The sequence below is a fragment of the Monodon monoceros genome, unplaced genomic scaffold (genome assembly GCF_005190385.1).
Source record: "Monodon monoceros isolate NGI ecotype Baffin Bay Population unplaced genomic scaffold, NGI_Narwhal_1 Super_Scaffold_5, whole genome shotgun sequence".
Classification (NCBI taxonomy): Eukaryota; Metazoa; Chordata; class Mammalia; order Artiodactyla; family Monodontidae; genus Monodon; species Monodon monoceros.
The window spans coordinates 30,288,039-30,310,045 of record NW_021703782.1 but is presented as its reverse complement, the minus strand read 5'-3'; the positions used below and the strand labels follow the sequence as shown (position 1 = coordinate 30,310,045).

Genomic DNA, 22,007 nt, shown 5'->3' with positions numbered 1-22,007 from the left:
GTAGTCCCGGCTCACTGCAACTAGAGAAAGCCCGCATGCAGCAACAAAGACCCAATGCAGCCAAAAATAAATTAAACAAAAAAAACAAAAAAAACTTAACACTAGTAAATTAAGCATTTTTTTTTTTACAAATTTTTATCAATGTTTTCAGATGTCAGATTATCATAATATTCCCCCAAAGATTCTATAGACCAAATAATCTGAGCTGGTTAAAAAGGATGAAAAAATGAATGCAACATTTAATAGAGCTTTTATTTGTTTAACTTGGTAAAGGTAGAATGTAATGGTTTCAAGGAAAACTCTGGAGTATTTCAGTCACAACTCAACAGTTAACATGATTTTGAAGAACAGTCTTATCTTCAATATCTACCCACCCTTACACAGACACATCTACAGGAATCCATGTACATACATATTAGTTTTCAACAACCCAGGATTCTCAACAACTCTAGAATTTAGATTTTATATTCTCACACACTTCAAAATTATCCATTTGATGCAGGATATAACCATAAGGAGATAAAAATTCATGCAATGATACTCAGGTTTTGAAAAAGTAAACCCAATATTTGATACTTCAATGCTATGTAAAAAGTGCATTGAATATCTAAAATAAAACAAGTGCCAATTTCATCATTAATTAATAACATATTTATTGTCTTGAAACCAAACAGGCCCAAGCTGCTTTCTGTCTTTCTGAGTCACCTCTCTATACACTCATTGCTCTCAAACTTCCTGTGTGATGAAAACCAAGATATTTCATTTCTTCTATGCAGTTCACAAGAGATGGCAAAGGGCTCAAGGTAGGTATGTTCTTGATAATTCAGAGTCAGAAAGTACGTCTTCTTGTGCAGAAGGCTCATAGTCTCCTGCATTTTCAGCCAATTCAATATCTAACTCATCATTACTCTCTGCACTGTAATCAACTTCTTCAAGGAATCGAGGTTCATCTTCATCCAAAACGTAAGTGGTGGGGCTGTAGCCAAAGCACATGGAACACACAAGATTTCGTTAGTTTTCAAGGCTCTAATATAAGATTATTTGGCCATACGGGATTAACTCTGATTTCAATATAATACAAGTAATTTGGGTTAATTTTTAAAATGTTACCCAAATGAACAAATTAAGAAACTTATAATAGCGGAAACCTATTGCATTGATAATAAAGGGTGAAACGCTGATTTCTAATTATCTGACAAGCGTGTCAATATATATGCTACAATTAGATAGCTACAAAAAACAATGGACTCGCTCCTTAGGTTACTTCTTTGAAGGATTCCATCAATTTGTAGACTCTAAAACTGTATTTTAATCACTATAAAACAAGTAACAGATAATTTCAACAGACTTTATAAGAAACTGTGGTATCTAATTGGTTCCTCCAGTAATGCCCTGAAACCACTTATTCTAAGTCTGTAAAGTAATTATGTGACATAAAAACGGCCCATATACCCATCCTCACAGTTTCCACTGGTCAAGAAAAAAAAATGAAAAAGAAGTGAACACTCCATACCCAGATTAATTACTTTCCCTTGGGACACAGAAGAAGATATTTGCTAAAAGCACTAAGTGCTTCTAAATATTTCATTAGGCAGGTTGTTTGGGATTAAGGCAGCCCTTCCACTAGGGTAACATATTCTCTCCTCTTCAGAAAAATCACAGTATTCTGATTTCTCCCCATTTGGGAGATTTTATACACACACACACACACACACACACACACACACACACACACCCATATCAAAGAAACACTACAGAAACATTTCAATGTCCCCGTTTTGTGACCAAAACGATCTCAGCTTCATATAGATATGTTTGTTTATATCCCACCTACTTCCCATTGTTGATACAATTAAAAGCTATAAAATCAGACAATAAAAGGGGAACAATAATCTTGTCAAATGAGCAGAGAAAGAGATGTTATTAGGCACCTAAAATGAAAGAATTCCTGCAACTGAATATTAAATTCAGTTCAGATATCTGGAAGTTTAAACAGGAAAGACAAGTTAATGGATTATATTGTTCAAATTTTCTGAGACAAGAAGGCAAAACTCATCTGGTGAGAGTCTCTTTTTTCCTAGAATTGTTTTAATCTTGCTAATTAAGGAAAAGAGAGTAACACATTGCAAAACCACCTTGATCTTGTATAGTATACTTCCTCTTAAACACTGAGAGCTTGCACCATGATACAGTAGTCCTGATAAATCAAGCTGAGTGGTTTGGAAGATTGTGTAAGACTTTGCAATACATCTAACATTCACAAGAACAATTTCACCATTATGCAACTAAAATATCATCACTCTGTTACGTTTTTAGAAAAAAAAAGTTGGATTAAGAAATTATTTGCCTTTAAAATGAAAATTATTCTCTTTCTTTTGAAAAACTGTTAATTCATTCCATCTTGACCTTGGTGTTTCAAATTCTCAGGGTGTCCCAGGGAAGCTAAATACTAAAAAAATTAATCAATTTGAACAAAGGGAAAGAGTTTAAAGAAAAAGCCTAGTCTTATAAACTGTAAGTCAATAAGGAAACTGAAGGAGAGAAGTTAATTTAGGGACAATAAAGATGCCCAGGATCAAGCCACAGAAGCTTCCAGAAAACAAGGAGACTTGGTGCTGGTAACAGATGCTGGCAAGAACTTTCAGACAGAGAAGCACAACCTGGAAGGCAAGCTCCTGGAAATTTAGAAGAAATCCCACAATAAAGAACGTTCAGGGCTCTGGATACAGAAAATAATTTAAGACTGTAAGTTCTTGATTTTGGCTTATTCATATGCCACCTGTGACATGAACTCCATTCACGTTCTGGCATCACCCATTCTAAGAGCCAGGAGTGGACTAGTTTCATACTCCTAGCCCACTGCTGTAACTCACACTGGCCCTGATATTTGACTCCTGTTTCTGTGGATCCTAACAAAATCATGTTCCTAGCCCAGCTTCATTAAGGACTACACCACAGCTGAAATATTCGGTACATCCTGCAATGGTAACGGGGCCATCAGTGCTAACTTATGGTGGGGAGGGGGGCAGAGGGGACAGGAGAGGTCAGTAGATCTGGGTTTAAGGAGCTAGGGGGATACTAAGAGGAGGAAAGAGAAGGAAGAATACAACCCCCATCACTCACTGAAAGCAGCCTTCTTACTGGCACTTTAGATGTTCTTCTTTTATTAAAGCCCACCCTACCCTTTCTCTATATTCGCCCTTTGTACCCTGCACATTCTATCTGATGCTTCTCATATGCATCTGAAACCATCTCTTGAGGGCCTGTCTTCTCAGTACTAAATCATAGGTGTCTCTTGGCACCTCCTGCCGGTCGGCTCCCAGACTACCTGATATACTGTAGCCCTGAACGAATATTTGCTGAACTCTATGAGAAGCCACAAGGTTGACAAGATCACCCATTTTCATATCACCCAATCCCAGTGATTTTACCTTAGTGAAAAAACTTAAGGCACAAGATCAATCCTAACAACTCAGCTTTACTTTTATTAATAATTCCAGCATATGTTTTGAGCACCTTACAATTCAGGAAGTTCCTGCACACACGTGATCTCACAATAACCTTCACTTCAGAGAAAGACTAAGGTAATTTGCCCTAGTATTATAAAACAATCCCTTTATACCAGCAGAAAGGAATTCAAATATTATTTTAATCATAAAAAAAGAAAGTCTAATTTTTTTATTGGGGTACAGTTGTTTTACAATGTTGTGTTAGTTTCTACTGTACAGCGAAGTGGAGTTCCCTGTGCTATACAGCATGTTCTCATTAGTTATCTATTTTATACATATTAATGTATACGTGTTAATCCCAATCTCCCAATTCATCCCACCTCACCTTTCCCCCCTTGGTGTCTAACCAACATTTAATTATTTCCCATCACTACTACGTTGCTTTTCCCACCACTACTTCCTTGTTCCCCTCATTTTCTTCACATATGTTTACTCCTTTTGCCCTGTTTTTGTTTCATTCTAATAGCTGTTCCATATATACCTGCCTTAATATCCTTCTATTCTGGATTTTAGAAACATTTCATTCTAAAAGAGAAGATCATTTTAATTCAAAAACAAATCCTCCTCATGCTGCTTCAGGGAAAATATCAAAACTTTCCCCCAAAGGGCATTCTCACAAGACAAATCATTGAAATTCTCTGTTGTACAGCATCGTTATGATGTGGAAAAGGTTTATAATTCTGCTTCATTCAGATTCAGAAAGTTTTCAGGCTATCCTTATGTTAAACTATTAAGCACTGCACAAAATTAAACCAAAAAATTAAGTGTCTCCCCCAAACGTACAGTCATCTGCTGCCATTACAGCTGTTCTGACATCCAAGACACCAGGGTGTAGACCCTCAGCTCTGTTACCTGTACAAGCACGGAGGAAACATGGAGTCGGCAAGTCTGGGTTTGTGCCTCTACTCCTCTGTTAACCAGCTGTGTGATCTTGAACAAGTCACTTACTTTCTCCAAGCACTGGTTTTTCTCAAGGGTATAGCGGCCCCACCACCTCACAAAGTGGTCTGGCTCAAATTAGATAGTAAATGGGAAAGCATTTGAAACTCCTAAGCTGCACAAATATAAAATGTTATTATGACATTAACAAAATCTACCTTGTTAAAGAAAAAAGTAAATCAATCTTTCTCAATTCCTAAAGAGTCCAGGTGATGGGCTGCCCCAAGCCCAGCAGACTAAAAATGCTGCCTTACCTTTGTAACTCCGGATCCTCCCTTAACCCTGCACTCTTTTACAATTCTGAGACCAACCTACCTGTTTTCAGACAGTAAAATTTAAAAATAAATAAATAAAGATACCCTGGGGAAGAATTTCTGAAACTTATTTACAAACAGAAAAATACTCCATTGCCCACATTGTCAGAAATTTGTGACTCGCTGACTGTGTCTTTCTTGTGTTGAAATGTTAAGTCTAAGGTGAAAGAAAATCTCTATCTGCACAAATATTGGAGAGCATTTTACTTATATAATTTGATTCCTACCCTATAGCCTCTACTAAATATCACAAAGTTAACAAAATTATCCATAAAAAACACAAATAACAACTTTTGTCAGTCTTAAGTGCCCACGGCATACATATAAGTACTTGCACACACACACACACACACACAGAGTGTACAGAATGTATAAAAAGAGATTATTTATCTATTTGGGAAAAAAAAGGAAATTAAGTTGCTAATTTACTGATACTTTGTTGAAAAAAAAATGTAACAGTTGCCTTCGGTTAACAGTAAGTCACTAAACTCCAACTTAGTTTGCTACTGATCTAAAAACACTCCTTGTGCATAATGAGAGCGTTAAATGGTTAATTCTCAAATAATACAGGGCAGCTCCAAAAACTGAAACCATTCCCTTTCAGTAATTTTGCTTAGTCATTTGGAAGATGCAAGACATAAGGAAAGTACAGGGGAATTTTGGAGTTAGACGTGGATGCAATTCCTGGTTCTGTCACGAATTACTAGATGGATGACCTTGATAAATTCATCTCCGAGCCTCGATTTACACACATATGTAGAGGGGTTACAATTCCATCTGTCTCTGGTCATTCTCAGTAGAACATTTCTGAGATAACAATCCAACTTAACAGAAATTCGGAATGGGCACGCGTGTTGGGGGTCCCAAGACCACCCCAGGTTTAGTGATTTGCTAGGACGATTTACAGGATTCAGCACGGAGTTGTATTCAAAACTATGACTTATTATAGTGAAAGGATACAAAGAAAAATCAAGAGAAAAGGTGCATGGGGCAAAGTTGAAAGAAAACCAAGGGCAGGCAAGGGCAGTGGCTAAGAGGCAGGGTAGTCATCAGAGCTTTCAGCGATTTCAAAAGAACGCAGGCAAAAATTGGAGTTCAGAGCTGCAAAGTTTCCTGAAGAAAGGGAGTTACAGAGATGTGACCCCCAACAGTTCTGACCTAGAGGTATTTGACAAATTCTTAAAATACACAATGCAAGAAGCGGAAAAGCAAAGCAGAAAGCAGCAAAACAAATAAAACAGAAAATAACAGAATTTTTGGCAGTCTTGTGGTGCTAAGGAAAGGAGAAACACTGGGCCTTCGATTGTGACCTCTGGAGGGCTACAACTTAGAAATGGGGGAGGGGTGAACCGAGAATTACACAAGCTTCATGAGTTTTGCAAACCCTTCTCAAGTCAGCTCAGTTCCTCACTCATTTGGGGTGATCTGCCCTATTCTACGGCCTGCCGGAGGAGAGAATGAATCCTATTTGAATGAATATGTGCTCTTCTTATTCTGATATATTATATTCTTATTTTGAAGTCTCAAATAGACACCTATGTGAGAAGAATAACTTCATGCTTCGAAGAGGCTACCAAGAATTTAACACATAAATATCTATAAATGTATCTGGTCATCAAATGTCTTGTCCAGGCAAGTCTTAGAGACTAACAATGACTAACTTGACACCTACCTGAATCTCAATGATAAGGATGATCATTGCCTCCTCTTATGATAAGCCTCAAAGCTTTCATTATAGTCAAATCTGGACTGTGGTCCTAAGTGCTCACTTAAGTCCCAGTTATTTTTCTAGATGATTTCAATTTCCTCTGTATTTGTGGGTACAACAGCATTTCACTGACTTAGTACAAACGCACAAATGGTTCACTTTTAGTTATAAGCAGCTATGATTTCCAGGGGACTTGGAATTTGTGATATTATCTTCAATTACATGGCATGATTTATCTGCCTAGAAAATATTCCAATAGCAATTGTAGCTATAAGAATTTTCTACGTGGTAGTAATAAATGACTCTCATATGCAAACCAGACTCAAATATGTGCATCACAGTCACTAAAAAGGAAGATCCATTTTTAAGATTAGCTTGATTAAATGGTAAACTGTACATTAAAAATGATGCACATTAATATTAGTAAGCTTTACTATACTAGATATTGCTGTGAACATTTGGCCACAAATGATCTATACTGACAGAGACTCTCCTTGACCAAACTTGAGTCAGGGTCCTCTGAGTCCTCTTTCTGACTTGGCCCTGACCTGGGTCTCTGTCCTTAGTTCAGTGGCTCTGCCTGCTTACTCCAGGTTTAGCAAGAATCTTGCTGAGTCTGTTAATCCCTTACTCTCGGTATCTGATCACCCTGGCCTGCTTTCAGCAAAAATTCTGTCATGTCCGTTCAGCCAGAATCTCCCTTACCCCTGATGTTTCCTCTTAGCAATTTTCCATCCACAAATCCCCACTCTATACCTCAGCTATAAATCTCCACTCTTCCATACTGCATTCAGAGTTGAACTCAACTCACCCCTACTGCAAAACCCCACCGTAGCAAGTCCTCCTGAATTAAGTCTGCCTTGCTGTTCTTTAACAAGTATCATGAATCATTTTTTTTCTTTAACAATATTAATTTAATTTTCTGGGGAGAAAAAGTTCTTATATACTTACAAATAAACACTAGCTTCACATAAAGAAAGTGGATAATATGGAGGTTACTATTTCATTCTAATGTTAATAGTGTGCAGCAATCAATATCTTTGTATTACTTTACCAATAACTTCCAGCTATCCTCTCTTATACTTCTAGGGACAGGGTAGAGCCTTCAACCAAGAACATTATGAAGTTAACTGGTCCATAGACCTGTACTCATTTCCTGTACCTTAGTAGAAATGTACTCTACATTCATCAAAACACAACAAATTAGATTTTTTTTTTTTCTTTTTTTTTGCGGTACGCGGGCCTCTATCACTGTTGTGGCCTCTCCCGTGGTGGAGCACAGGCTCCGGACGCGCAGGCTCAGTGGCCATGGCCCACGGGCCCAGCCGCTCCGCGGCATGTGGGATCCTCCTGGACCGGGGCACGGACCCGTGTCCCCTGCATCGGCAGGCGGACTCCCAACCACTGCGCCACCAGGGAAGCCCCTAAATTAGATTTTTAAAGAAGCATTCACACAAAATAGAACTAATGTTAAGCATGTTTTAAAGGCTTTCTTCAGCTTAAGACCTATTTATTTTATTAGTTGCATTAGGAAAAATTTCTCATCAACTTTTCTGATGTCTTTGTATATGCACAAAAAGGAATTAAGTAGTGATACATGGATGAGTCTCAAAAACAAAGGTAACTGAAAGAAGCCAGACACAGAAGGTCACATATTGTATGATTCCATTTATTTGACAACTGCTAGAATAGGTTAATTCCTAGAGGCAGAAGTCAGATCAGTGGTTCAGGGGCTGAAAATGCTGCTTAATGAGTATGAGGGTCTCCTTCATGGGTGATTAAAAAATGTTTTGGTACTAGACAGAGGTGACTGATGGTTGCAAAATATTGTAAACAAACTAAATACTACTAAATTGTTCACTTTAAAAATGGTACATTTCATGCTGTGTGAATTTTACCTCAATTAAAAAAAAAACGGGTCCAAATACAGTTTGATTATAAGATAATAAGTAGGCTTCATTTAAATACGGCTATTTTTTTCTTACAATAAAACAGTGTATAGAGTTTGGTATTTTTCAACTTCACTTTCCCATAATGTTTCAAACATACTTAAACTTAAAACCATATGCCTATGCCTATTATCCTGAAATTTAGCCACCATCACAATTTCCTAATGAGAAGTATTGTTAAACGCTTTATCAGTTCTCAAATCCTTTAAATGAGGGTCACTGAGAATACTGCTTAGTTCAGGTAACAGGTAAAATAAAAACACTTTTGCTAAGTTCAAAAACACCATATAGCTGTGTATGGTCAGGCCACTCAAGATCGCTGTTCTCTTGCTCCCTGTACATCCCCCACTCAAGGAGTGCCTGCCTCACCCACACCCTACTGGCATGACTGACCTTCCCTCTTAATCACAGAGTCTAGTAAGTAACTTGCCCCATGCCCCATCCTCCCACCCCTACCCCCAGCTTAGTGATCTTCTACTCTTCAGGTCAGAATGGCTCCACCTGCTAGTTTATCAAAAGGGCTGTGAGGGACAGGCTCTTCTGCTGGTTTCCCCGGTAACTGGTGAGGCAACCTGATGCCAATTCTCTGTGTAACTGGTAACACCCACCCCCACCACCGGTAGTGAAGACTGCGGCCATGTCCTGCCTGCTATCTCTTTCCAGGACCTTGCATCAGACATGTAAGAGTCACTATCCAATAAACCAAGGATGTCTCTAGCTGTCTCTGGGCTCCCTCTTCGGTTTTAAGGCTGGGCAATTACAAGGCGTGCAGGCCTGTAGGGTGTAGCCTAACAAGCTTTAAGTTTTTAAATGAGTTCTACCAACATTCCCAGCTTTGACCTAAAAGAAACACACCCCGTAGGAAAGACATAATGCAGACTTAAGTGTTGTATGAAATAGAATTTTTATTACACAACAAATACAATTGGGTAAAGTTAAAATGATTTGTGCGTGGCAATTTCCAACAAATGCCCTAAGAATATAAAACATAATTAATTTTCAACCACAGGCTTCACTGAGAAGCAAGTTCTATAATTTATGGTAAACATAGTGGACCTCAAAAGCCACTAAGATGATGGGGAAAAAAAATAACTTTTTTAAAAAGAATAAACCCATAAAAAAAGAAAACTGGAGGGGAGATAATAGCAAAGAAGAGATATCAACAAAATGTTGGAGGATGGAGGAAGATGGATGAAATTAGTAGGCTTGAGTTCCAACTTCCTCCAATTTGCTGAGCATCTACAGTAGGGGAAGCCAAGGAAAAAATGCCGATTTGTATTACAAAGCCCTAAAACAGTTCAGGAATTGAAGATAATGGTTATACGGGGGAACTGAAAACAGAATTGGTTAAAAGGTATTATAAAGAGCAATAAGATCTTTAGATCCCCTTGCTTGGGCCATGCCCTAGTTCAAAGAGATGGAAAGTTGACTTTCTAAAGACTTTTTATCAGAGAGGCTACTCACTTAGGGCAAAAGGCAGAAATGGGGTAAAGGTGAGGAGAGTAAGTGAAAGTCTGCTCAAAATAAGTCCTACTAGGCTCCCAGGATGCTGGCTTATGCCCCTGGGCAATATTTCTCAATTTTTAAAAATCATCCTCCCTAGTTTTTTGGGTTTTTTTTCCCCCTAATCCCCCCTTAATTAACTACAATTAAGAATTAAGAAGATAAATTTCACATTAGATTAGACCCAGCTAAAGGAAGCATGGGTGAATTAAAGGTTGGTTAGGAAAAACATCCAGAAAAAAGCAGATGGACAAAAGAATAGAAACTTATTCATGACAGTAAAAGACACAGAGGATATAGTAAAAAGGTCAAACTTAAAAGTAAATGGAGGGCTTCCCTGGTGGCGCAGTGGTTGAGAGTCCGCCTGCTGATGCAGGGGACACGGGTTCGTGCCCCGGTCCGGGAAGATCCCACATGCCGTGGAGCGGCTGCGCCCGTGAGCCATGGCCGCTGAGCCTGTGCGTCCGGAGCCTGTGCTCAGCAACGGGAGAGGCCACAACAGTGAGAGGCCCGCGTACCGTTAAAAAAAAAAAAAAGTAAATGGATGGGCTTCCCTGGTGGCACAGTGGTTAAGAATCCACCTGCCAATGCAGGGGACATGGGTTCGAGCCCTGGTCCAAGAAGATCCTACATGCCATGGAGTAACTAAGCCCACGCGCCACAACTACTGAGCCTGCAAGCCTAGAGCCCATGCTCTGCAGCAAGAGAAGCCACTGCAATGAGAAGCCCGCACAGCGCAATGAAGAGTAGCTCCCGCTCACCGCAACTAGAGAAAAGCCCACGCACAGCAACAAAGACCCAGCGCAGCCAAAAATAAAATAAATTAATTAAAAAAAAAAGTAAATGGAGTCCCAGAAAGAGGGAGATAATGGAGCAGAATCCATGTTTGAAGAGAAAATGGCTAAGAATTTTCCCAAACTGATAGAAGACATCAAGCCACAAATTTAAGAAACCTTGTGAATCCCAAGCAAAATAAATAAAATCACATCTAAGTTAAACCCCTAAATAACTAAAGACTAAGAGAAATTCATAAAAGCAACTTAACCTTAAAAGATAGATCATGTTCAAAGGGGCAACAATCAGACTAATGGCTGACTTGACAACTCAGTGGTGGAAGACTGAAGACAATAGAATGATCACTCAACATGCTGAAAAACGTTTCTCTATCCAAAAAAACACCCCTCAAAAATGAAGGTGAAGACTTAAGGGTATTCTTTGAGTAGAAGAAAAATGACCCCAGACAAACACTGATACGAAGAAAGAAATGAGAAAAGGGGCGGGTAGTGGTGAGGCAGTAAATGTGTGGTGAGCTCCAATGACTGCATAAAACAGTAATAACGGCTACAACGTGTACAGTGCTCATAGTATACTCTATCTGACAACAGCAGTACATATATTGAGAGGGGGTTAAATGGAGTTAACATATGAAGGATCCTATATTGTCCCAAGAGATAAAAATTCACATTTATATTGAGTTTGAATATAAATATGAATATATTTTATATAATATAAATGTAAAAAGTTTAGTTTAAATAAATCAAAAAGAAATCTTTTCAAAAACACAGGGCAAGTGGAACAAAGCAAATAATAAGCAGGTAGATTTAAATCTAAATATGTCAATAATTACAGTAAATGTAAATGAACTAATGTTCCAATTAAAAGGTAACTGTCAGACTAAAATTTTACAAAAACAACTATATTCTGCTTACAATATATTTACATATAAAGAGACAGAAGGTTAAAAACAAACACTAAATGAAAAGAAAGCTAGTTATAGCTTATATACATGTAATACCAACATGGTTAAAGAATCTGTCTGCTTTTTAATATAAAGTCTTATATTCAGAAGTTTTAAGCATTCCAAGTAAAATAATTTTACAGATCAGTGTTTTTAAGCTTTGTCCAACTAATTGATTTTTAGATTCCAATTATTGTTTCTAAAACTAAAGTATCTTCTATTAAATGAAGCAATGGTATATATACTAAATGGAACAACTGGGAAATTATTTTTCATAATTATCAAAGATTCACTTTGAATAAGTCTCTTACCTTTTTCTTAAGTTTATTTAAACAAACTCAAATGCTATGTGCCAAATATCTTCGGGTTTATGGTGTTGTGAAGACTAATTATTTGTCATTTATAAATGAGTCACTGATTACCTTGACAAAGGCATTTAATGTTTACTATTCTTGCCGCTGCAATTATTCCAAGCTTACTTGATATAAATTGCCTATAGAAAATAAATTAGTTCACAACAAATAGATATTCTACCTTGAGAAACAGTTAAACCTGAGGAAGACAAAATTAAATTGAGGGCTACTATGTGGAATAAAACCATCCACATTGTACACAGAAACAAAAGCATAAATTTGACAGGGGAAGATGGGTTCAAAAGATTTTTAAGGGTCAACTCACTTAAAAAAAATGGGAAGAACTTATATTCATTCAGATGATACCTCAGGTTCACATTAAGACCAGGAAACAGAAAGTTACCAAGGACAAAGAAAGGATACAAAAGAAGAGTACAGACAATAAAGAGAAAAGGACAGGAAGGTAATCTTGGTAAAAGTAAGTGGTTTCCTAGTTCCATCTCTAACACCATAATTTGCCTTTTTCACTCCAATATGGAAATGTGGCTTCACCTGCTACTGATTCCATATTCAATCATCAAGACCTCTCCACTGCCGCCTGATACTGTCTCCTCAAACAATCATTGCCAGTTACCTCCTTATTTGAGCTCTCATCGTCCTCTCAAACATGAATGATTCCAAACAGTTTCCTCAAGGGTTTTCTTGCCTCTACCTTCCCAGCTTCAATCAAATCTTTACACTATTTTCAGGCAAAAACTACCAATTAGCATACTCCACCCAGTGGCTTCAAAACTGCCTACTGCCTAAAGGATAAAGTCTAACATCCTTACACTGATATTTAGGGTACTGTAAGACCTTTCCCCCAACCAACAAGCAATCCAACCCAATTGAATCTGAAAATCTTACGTAGCAACCTACCACTTCCTCAACTCAATAGGTGACTGGCACTATGCAAGGCACCATTAGACAGGGTTGAAAGGCATAAATATGGTCCCTGAGGTTAACTAGGAGTTAGCTAGGTAGGTGTGACTGACAGACTTCTCTCAGAAGCTCGTTTAGACAAGTACATGCTCTGAGATCCTTATTATCCTTGCTCTAACCACAGAGCAATGATAGATAAAATATAAAACAGGAAAACAAAGAAGACACAGATGCATACAGGAACAAGATAAACATCTCCTTGGACCAGAAAAAGCATAGAGGCACAAAAATAGGTCATGGGTCTCCTGAATTCCAGGTCCAAGAACAGGCAGCAGTAGCTCCTTCAAAATAACAGGGAGGCTTAAATGTCCTAGAGCCAGGGAATTAAACCCAGACTCATGGCAATCGAGCAGCTGGAGTGAGGCTTCCCACTTTAGAAAGGAGGCTGAAAAAATAAGGCTGAGACTTCTGCCTAAGGCTAAGATTTTATAAAGTTGCAATTGTTAAGTCAGAAAAAAGGAGACAAAGCAGCATAGTCAGAACCCTCATGAACACAGTCACTTGTCCAGCAAAATCCCCAGTATCGTTGAAGGATGGGAACTAGGAAATACAAGACTAATAAAATGCTAGCGTAAGCTAATATAAGCTTGGACTGGAGCCTAGAGCGGGCCAGGTAGAAGCAACACAAAATCATTAAGGGATTAAGGGCAGAGACTTGAAAGAGCTGGGGGTTTGGGGGAAGCTCTCATTTAATATGAGCTTGCAAGTTACAAAACTCTTGAGAAACTGTGATAAGCTTACCAACACAAAAATAATGGCATGATCTACAAATGACTAAGAAAGTGTTTAGGGTCTTCAAAGAAGGGAAGAATAGTAGCCATAAGAATAAACAAGGAATCATGAAATTTTAAAATGCAGAAACAAAAAAGAACCAATTAGACGTGAAATATATAATCTTTAAAATAAAATACTCCCATGAGATAAACTTTAGACCAGAAACAACTAAGTTTAGTGAATTATAAAATGCTACTGAATAATTTACCTAGACTGAAGTAGAGATAGAAAATGTGAAAAAGTTGTTAAGAGACATGTGTGGAGAACAGACAGAGAAGCTCCAGTGTAGGAATTCTGGGAGAACAGAATAAAGGAATTGTCAAAGAAGCAATTTTCAAAAAAAAAAAAAAAAAAAAAGGTTGAGATTTTTTTCAAAATTGAAGAGTCCTCAAATTAAAAGTACATATTGTCAACCAGGGTATATTCTTTTTAATATACCACTCCTAAACACAATGCACTGAAACTGAATAGCACTGAGGATAGGGATAAAACCTTAAACAAGTGGAGGCATAGACATTTTGGTACAGGAAAAAGCAAGTGCAAAGACGCTGGGATGATAAAAAGATTTTCATGTTCTAGAATAGCACTACTCAAGGTATGGTCCACAAATTCTTTGTTATTGGTCCATGGCAACAAAAGCCTAGGAATTAAAATGAAGTGTTCAGAAACTTTTACAACAATTTTACATAAAATTATGTGTCTGGTGACTCTATTTGGAGCTTATATTTGCATTCCTTGGGGTGCCCTCTTCCATTTGTATAGTACTTCATTCTTACTGTATTTTAGTCAATTATCAATCCATAACAAATTGGAAAATAAAAACTAGACCTTTGCTAGTTTAGGAGCACTGTCATAAAAACTAAAAAATGGTCAGTGCGGTTGGAATGGTAAGAATACAGAGAGAGCAGGACAAGCTAAAGGGGGAAAGAAAGGTATAGATGGCTCATTCTGGACCTCAGAGACTCTGATAATGGATATAGGCCATATATGTGGAAAATAACTGAAGGACTTTAAACAGGACAGTGACCACTTCGTACAAAGAAACTGGAGGATACAAAAAAGTAGGGAAAGACCAGTCAGAGGCTATTTGAGTGGAGCAGGCAAGAGATGATGGCAGCCTGGACCAGTGTAAGTGGCAGAAGTGGTGGAGAGAAATAGAAAGGTCTGAGAAATATTTTGGAGGTGAAATCAAAAAGCCCCAGGTGGTGGATTGGATTAAGGGTAAGGGAGAGAGGAGGAGATGCCAAGAATAAGATTTCTTACAAGAGCAATTGGGTAGAGCGAGGTGGATACAGATAAATGGGTTTGTTTGGGGAGAGGTAGGGGAACAGAAGTCATGAGTTGAGTTTTAGACAAGTTAATTTTGTGTCCAAGTGTACAAAGTCAAGTCGGAAGCTGGATACGTAAGTCTAGAGCTCAGAAGGGAGGTCTGGAAGATTATATGTATTTTGGAGTTATCAAGACACAGATGTAATTTAAAATCACTGGAATGAATATCACTTATGGAAAGTGTGTAGGGTGAGAAGAAAAGTTGAAAGAGGAGAAAAAGCGAAGAAGATAGAGAAGAAACACTCAAAGGAAAGTTTTTGAACACCACAACCCCCGTTTTTGGCCTCAACAAATAAACCCAACTGATCTGTGTTACATTTACTATAGCTTTTATTTCCAAAGTAATTGTTATCAGTGATTGCCAATGCACAGCAAAACTAAAGGATGATTATCAAAAGCTAGGAGAAAGAGGGAAAGGTGAGAAATATGTACAACTTCCCTCCCACCCATTTTACCAATAATGCAAATAATGACAAGAATTTACAATGATTCTTGAAAAGTTTCCAAGAAGCAATAAAAAGGACAGCCAAATGAGTAAGCAATCATTATTAAATAAGATTTTTAAATCATAAATGACAGTAGCTATGAGGAAAAGAGCTTTGTCAGTCTTGGTGGTGGGGGAGCAGTCTTAAAAGCAATAAGTATATACCAATAATTCCATCGGAAATTTTGGAGCTAGCTAGTTTCATCTTCAGCCAACAATCAGAACCTCTCTCATTCCTCCTTATTCACTCTACCCCTATTAGAAACCAACTAAAACAAAAGAAAATAAGAATAACAGAAATCTACATTCAAGAAGCAGTACTTTGAATAACTGGACACCAGTAGTATACATTAGAAGTATCATCCTCAAAGAACAACTCCAGAAAACTCTTGCAGTCACCTTTTCCCTCAACTTACCATAATACCTGGTGCTTACAATACAGAAGTATTACACTAGCATAAGCTTCTAAACATTTTGAATTTTAATAATCCTGCATAGGATATATCAGTTATCATTCCTTGCTTAAGAACATATACAGTTACTACTTCTCTTCTATAAAATCCACACTAACCTTCCCATGAAATTGAACACCTGCTCCCGTAATGCCTTCTTCAACGTTAGCTTTTCTAAGCTCCAAGCAATCCTTTCCACCTCACCTAAATTAGTCTACTTCTTATTGCCAACTTTGTTTTCTTCATGTTAGCTCCTATTTCTTTACCAAGCCTCACTTACTACCTTTCAAGCCCTAGCTTAAAACTTACTAATTTAAGAAATTTATTGCACATAAATCCAAGTGATTTTAAATTATTTACTCAGCAACTTTTTTCTCAATATGTCTAGGCAATTTTTAAATTTTGTTTTTTTAAATATATTAATGTATTTTCTGTATTTTTTATAATTACCATCATGCCCCTTCACAAATGTAAATTGTGCTTTTTCTATTATACTGTCAGCTCCTTTCAGAACACTATCTTTTGGGGAATAACAAAAGGTATGAAACACAACGAAGAGCTCACGCCATGAGACCATTCTGTCAGGCTGGGAGAGGTGGCTGTTCTAACTAATGTGCAGAAATGAACAGAGTCAATAAAAATGAAGAATTAGGGGAATATGTTCCAAACAAAGAACAATAAAAATATCCAGAAGCAGATCTTAATGAAATAAAGGTAAGTGATTTACCTGATACAGAGTTCAAAATAATGGTCATAAAGATGCACACCAAAGTTAGGAGAGTAATGCGTGAACAAAGTAAGAACTTCAAAGAAGAGATAGAAAATATTAAAAATTCCCAAACAGAAATGATAGAGCTGAAGACTACAATAACTGCACTGAAAAATGCAACATGACGGTTTCAACAGCAGACTAGATCAAGTGGAAGAAAGCATCAGCAAACCTGAAAACAGCAGTGGAATTTTTTCAAACAAAGGTGCAAACAGAAATAATGAAAGAGTGAAAATAGCTTAAGATAGGCATTATAGGCGTTCCAGAAAGTGAGCAGAGAAAAGGAGGCAGAAAGGTTATTCAAGAATTAATGGCTGAAAACTTCCCTAACTTGGGAAAAGAAAGAGACATCAGACAGCTGGATCTAGGAAGCCTAGAAAGTACTAAAACAGATAAATCCAAAAGGACCCACACCAAAACACATTATAATTAAATCATCAAAAGTTAAAGACAAGGAGAATCTTCAAGGTAGCAAGAGAAAAAGAAACTCATTACATACACAGGAACCCAGATAAGACCATATAAACAGATTTTTCAGCAGAAACCTTGCAGGCTAGAAGGGGGGAGTAAGATGATATACTCAAAGTTCTGAAAGGAAAAAATTGCCAATCAAGAATACTCTACCTGGCAAAGTTGTCCTTCAGAACTGAAAAAGAGATATAAGTTTTCCAGATAAACAAATGATGAAGGAGTTCATCAACACTAGACCAGTCTTAAAAGAAATGCTAAAGGGAGTTCTTCAAGCTGAAACAAAAGGATACTAATTATAACAGGAAAACATGAAAGTATAAAACTCACAGGTAAAGGTAAATATATAGTTAAATTCAAAATATTCTAATATTGCAATGGTGATGGGTACATCACTTATAGATCTAGTTTGCAGGTTAAAAGACAAAAGTATTAAAAATAAATGTAATTACAATAATTTGTTAATGGATATACAATGTGAAAAGATGCAAATTATAACATTAAACAAAATGTGAAGGAAGGGGAAGTTTTGGTATGCATTTAAAGTTAAGTAATTATCAGATTAAAATAGACTGCTTATATTTAAAATGTTTTACGTAAGGGTGGTGGCCTTGGCAAAAAAGAAAAAAAAATGTCTTATGTAAGCCTCAATGCACTGCCAAAACCTATAGTAGATACACAAAAGATAAAAAATTCAAAGCATACCACTACCATAAGTCCCCTACATACAAACAAGTTCCATTCTGAGAGCACGTTTGTAAGTCCAACAAAATTAGCCTAGGTACCTAACTAGCACAATCGGCTATATTGTACTGTACTGTAATAGGTTTATAATATTTTTCACACAAATAATACATAAAAAACAAACAAACACAAAAAATAAAATATTTTTAATCTCACAGTACAGTACCTTGAAAAGTACAGTAGTACAGTACAACAGCTGGCATACTGGGGCTGACATCGAGTGAACAGGCAAGAAGAGTTACTGACTGGAGGAGGGAGAGGAGAGATGAGAGATGATAGAACTGAAGGATCATCAGCAATAGGAGACGGAGGGCAAGCTGCAACTTCACTCATGCCTGACGCTGATGACATAGGTTCTGGTTCCTTGCTGGATTCAATTCTATCTACCCTCTTGAAAAAAATGATCCAGGGATGTCTGGGTAGTAGCTCTTTTTTTCTCATCATAGATGACACAGCAGTACTGGATTGCATTCTGAACAGCTGCTGCAAACTTCGTGTACTATTCTACATTCAGCTCCTGTGCCTCAAAACTAACAGTGCCTCCTCAAATAAAGAAAATCCCCTTGCCATTTCCTGTGTTGTGAATCTCTTTGGTTCTTCAGTTACTTCTTCTTCTTGTCTCTCTTCGTCCTTTCTCTGGGTCTCCAATTCCATCAGGTCTTCATTAGTAAGCTCCTCATGTTGCACAGCAAGGAGTTCAATGAAGTCGTTCCCTTGCAGATCTAGCTTGAAATAAAGATACTGTACTACTGTACTCTATACAGTACTATACAGTAAAGTACACAAAAGCACAACCACTTGTAAAGGATGCACGCAGATGACAATGTACACCAGACACATGAACTAACTTACATGATTGGACATGTGAACACACGTTTCCATCTTTGAAAGTTTGCAACTTGAAGGTTCGTGTGTAGGGGACTTACTGTACAGAAAATTATCAAATCACAAAGGAAGAGAGCAAGAGAGGAAGAAAGAAACAAAGGAATTACAAAATAACCAGAAAACAATTAAAATGACAACAGTAGGTCCACACCTATCAATAATTACTTTAAATGTAAATGGACTAAATTCTCCAATCAAAAAACAGAGTGGCTGAATAAATAATAAAAGAGACCCAACTATATGTTGCCTACAAAACACACCTCAGTTTCTCAGTTTTAAGGACACACATCAACTGAAAATGAAGTGATGAAAAAATAAATTCAATGCAAACAGAAACCAGAAGAAAGCAGGGGTAGCTATACTCATACCAGAAATAAAAGACTTTAAGCCAAAGACCAAAAAGAGAAAATAATAAGGTCATTACATAATAATAAAAGGATTGGACTTCCCTGGTGGCGCAGTGGTTCAGAATCCGCCTGCCAACGCAGGGGACACAGGTTTGAGCCCTGGTCCGGGAAGACCCCACATGCCACGGAGCCACTAAGCCCACGCCTCACAACTACTGAGTCTGTGCTCTAGAGCCTGCGAGCCACAACTACTGAGCCCGTGTGCCACAACTACGGAAGCCCATGTGCCTAGAGCCCATGCTCCACAACAAAGAGAAGCCACCGCAATAAGAAGCCAGTGCACTGCATGAAGAGTAGCCCCTACTCGCCACAACTAGAGAGGAAGCCCGCACGCAACAACGAAGACCCAATGCAGACAAAAATAAATAAACAAATAAATAAATTTTAAAAATAATAATAATAAAAGGGTCAATTCATCAGGAGGATATAACAATTGTAAATATTTATGCACCCAACATAGGAGCACCTAAATATATAAAGCAAATATTAACAGATCTGAAGGAGGGAACAGACAGCAATATAAGAATAGCAATGAACTTCAAACACCCACTTTCAACAATGGATAGATCATCCAAGACAGAAAATCAGTCTAAATAAAACCACTGGAATTAAACTACGCATTAGACCAGACGGACCTAACAGATATATAGAACATTCTATCCAACAGCAAAAGAATACATAAACACACGTGGAACATTATCCAGGATAAATCATATCTTAGGCTACAAACAAGTCTTAATAAAGTTAAGAAGACGGAAATCATATTAAGCCCAACCACAATATAAAACTAGAAATCAATTGGGAATTCCCTGGTGGTCCAGTGAATAGGACTCCGTGCCCTCACTGCTGAGGGCCTGGGTTCAATCCCTGGTCAGGGAACTAAGATTCCACAAGCCATGTGGTGTGGCAAAAAAAAAAAAAAAAAAAAAAAAGAAAGGAAAGAAAAGAAAACTAGAAATCAATTAGGAAAACTGGAAAATTCACAAGTACATGGAGATTACCAACATGTTCCCGAACAACCAATGAGTGAAAGAGAAATCAAATATCTTGAGAGAACTAAAAATGGAAACACAACATACCAAAACTGATGAGATGCAGCAAAAGCAGTTTTCTAAGAGGGAAGTTTATAACAATAAATGCCTGAAAAAAGCAAGATCTCAAATAAACAACCTAATTTTACACCTCAAGGAACTAGGAAAATAAGAACAAACTAAGCCTAGAGTTAGCAGAAGGTAGAAAATAACAAAGATCAAACAGACATAAATGAAATAGAGACTAAAAGGAAAAAAAAGATCAATAAAATTAAGAGCTAATTTTTTTTAAAAGATAGAATAGACAAACAGTGAGACTTTCCAAAAAAAAAAAAGAGAGAGAAATTATAAATGAAACAGGAGACATCACATCAGATACCTCAAAAATCCAAAGGATCATAAGAGACCACTATGAACAATTATACACCAACAAACTGGACAACCTAGAAGAAATGGAAAAAATTCCTAGAAACATACAAGCTACCAAGACTGAATCATGAAGAAATTAACAGAAAATCCGAACAGACCAATTACCTGTGAGGAAACTGAATCAATACTCAAAAACCTTCCAAGATAACCCCAAGACTAGATGGCTTCCATGATGAATTCTACCAAACATTTAAGCAAGAAATAATAGCAATTATTTTCAAACTCTTCCCAAATTAAAAGAGGAGGGAACAACTCCAAATTCATTTTACAAGGTCAGCATTACCCTGATACCAAAGTCAGAGAAGAAATTTTAAAAACAAGAAAATTATTGGCCAATATCCCTGATGAACTTAGATGCAAAAATCCTCAATAAAATGTATTAGGAAATCATATTCAACAATGCATTAAAAGAATCATACCTAAACCATGATCACCTTGCACCCTGAGATGCAAGGATGGTTCAACATATGCAAATCAATCAATGTGATACACCACATTAACAAAATGAAGGACAAAAATCATATAATCATCTCAATAGATGCAGAAAAGCATTTGACAAAATTCACCATCCATTCATGATAAAACTCAGCAAATCAGCATAATAAAGGCAATATATGACAAGCCCACAGCTAACGTCATACTCAACGATGAAATACCAAAAGCTTTTCCTCTAAGATAAGGAACAAAACAAGGATGCCCACTCTCACCACTCTTATTCAACACAGTACTGGCTTGAGCAATTAGGCAAGAAACAGAAATAAAATGCATCCAAATCAGCAAGGAAAAAGTAAATTTTCTCTATTTGCAGTAGACAAGATATCATATAGAATCCCTAAAAACAGCACAATGTTAGAAGTAATAAATGATTTCAGTAAAGCTGCAGGATACAAAATCAATATACAAAAACCAGCTGCATTTCTATACACTAACAATGAAACATCAGAAACAGAAATCAAGAAAACAAACTTACTATAGCATCAAAAATAATAGTTAGGAATAAATTAACCAAGAAGGTGGAAGATCTGTACACTGAAAACTGTTAAGACACTCTACTCTTATGTTCAAAGCAGTATTATTCACATAGTCAAAGTATGAAAACAATCTAACTGCCCATTGATGGATGAATGGATAAAGTAAGTGTGGTATATAGATATACAATGGAATATTCAGCCTTAAAAAAAAAAAAAAGGAAATCCTTTCATTTGCTACAGCATGGATGAAACCAGAGGGCATTATGCTAA

The 22,007-nt window shown here is 37.2% G+C and overlaps 1 protein-coding gene across 4 annotated transcripts in view; it reads right to left on the bottom strand.

Annotated features, from left to right (window-relative positions):
* Positions 1 to 233: 233 nt before the first annotated feature.
* Positions 234 to 22,007, bottom strand: part of AGTPBP1 (ATP/GTP binding protein 1) — a 172,356-nt gene continuing 150,582 nt past the window's right edge. For all 4 annotated transcript variants that reach the window (XM_029203528.1, XM_029203531.1, XM_029203530.1 and 1 more), the window contains one exon: positions 234 to 976. In XM_029203528.1, the coding sequence (XP_029059361.1) occupies positions 799 to 976 (178 nt within the window). In that variant the 3' untranslated portion in view covers positions 234 to 798. The remainder of the gene's footprint in view (positions 977 to 22,007) is intronic.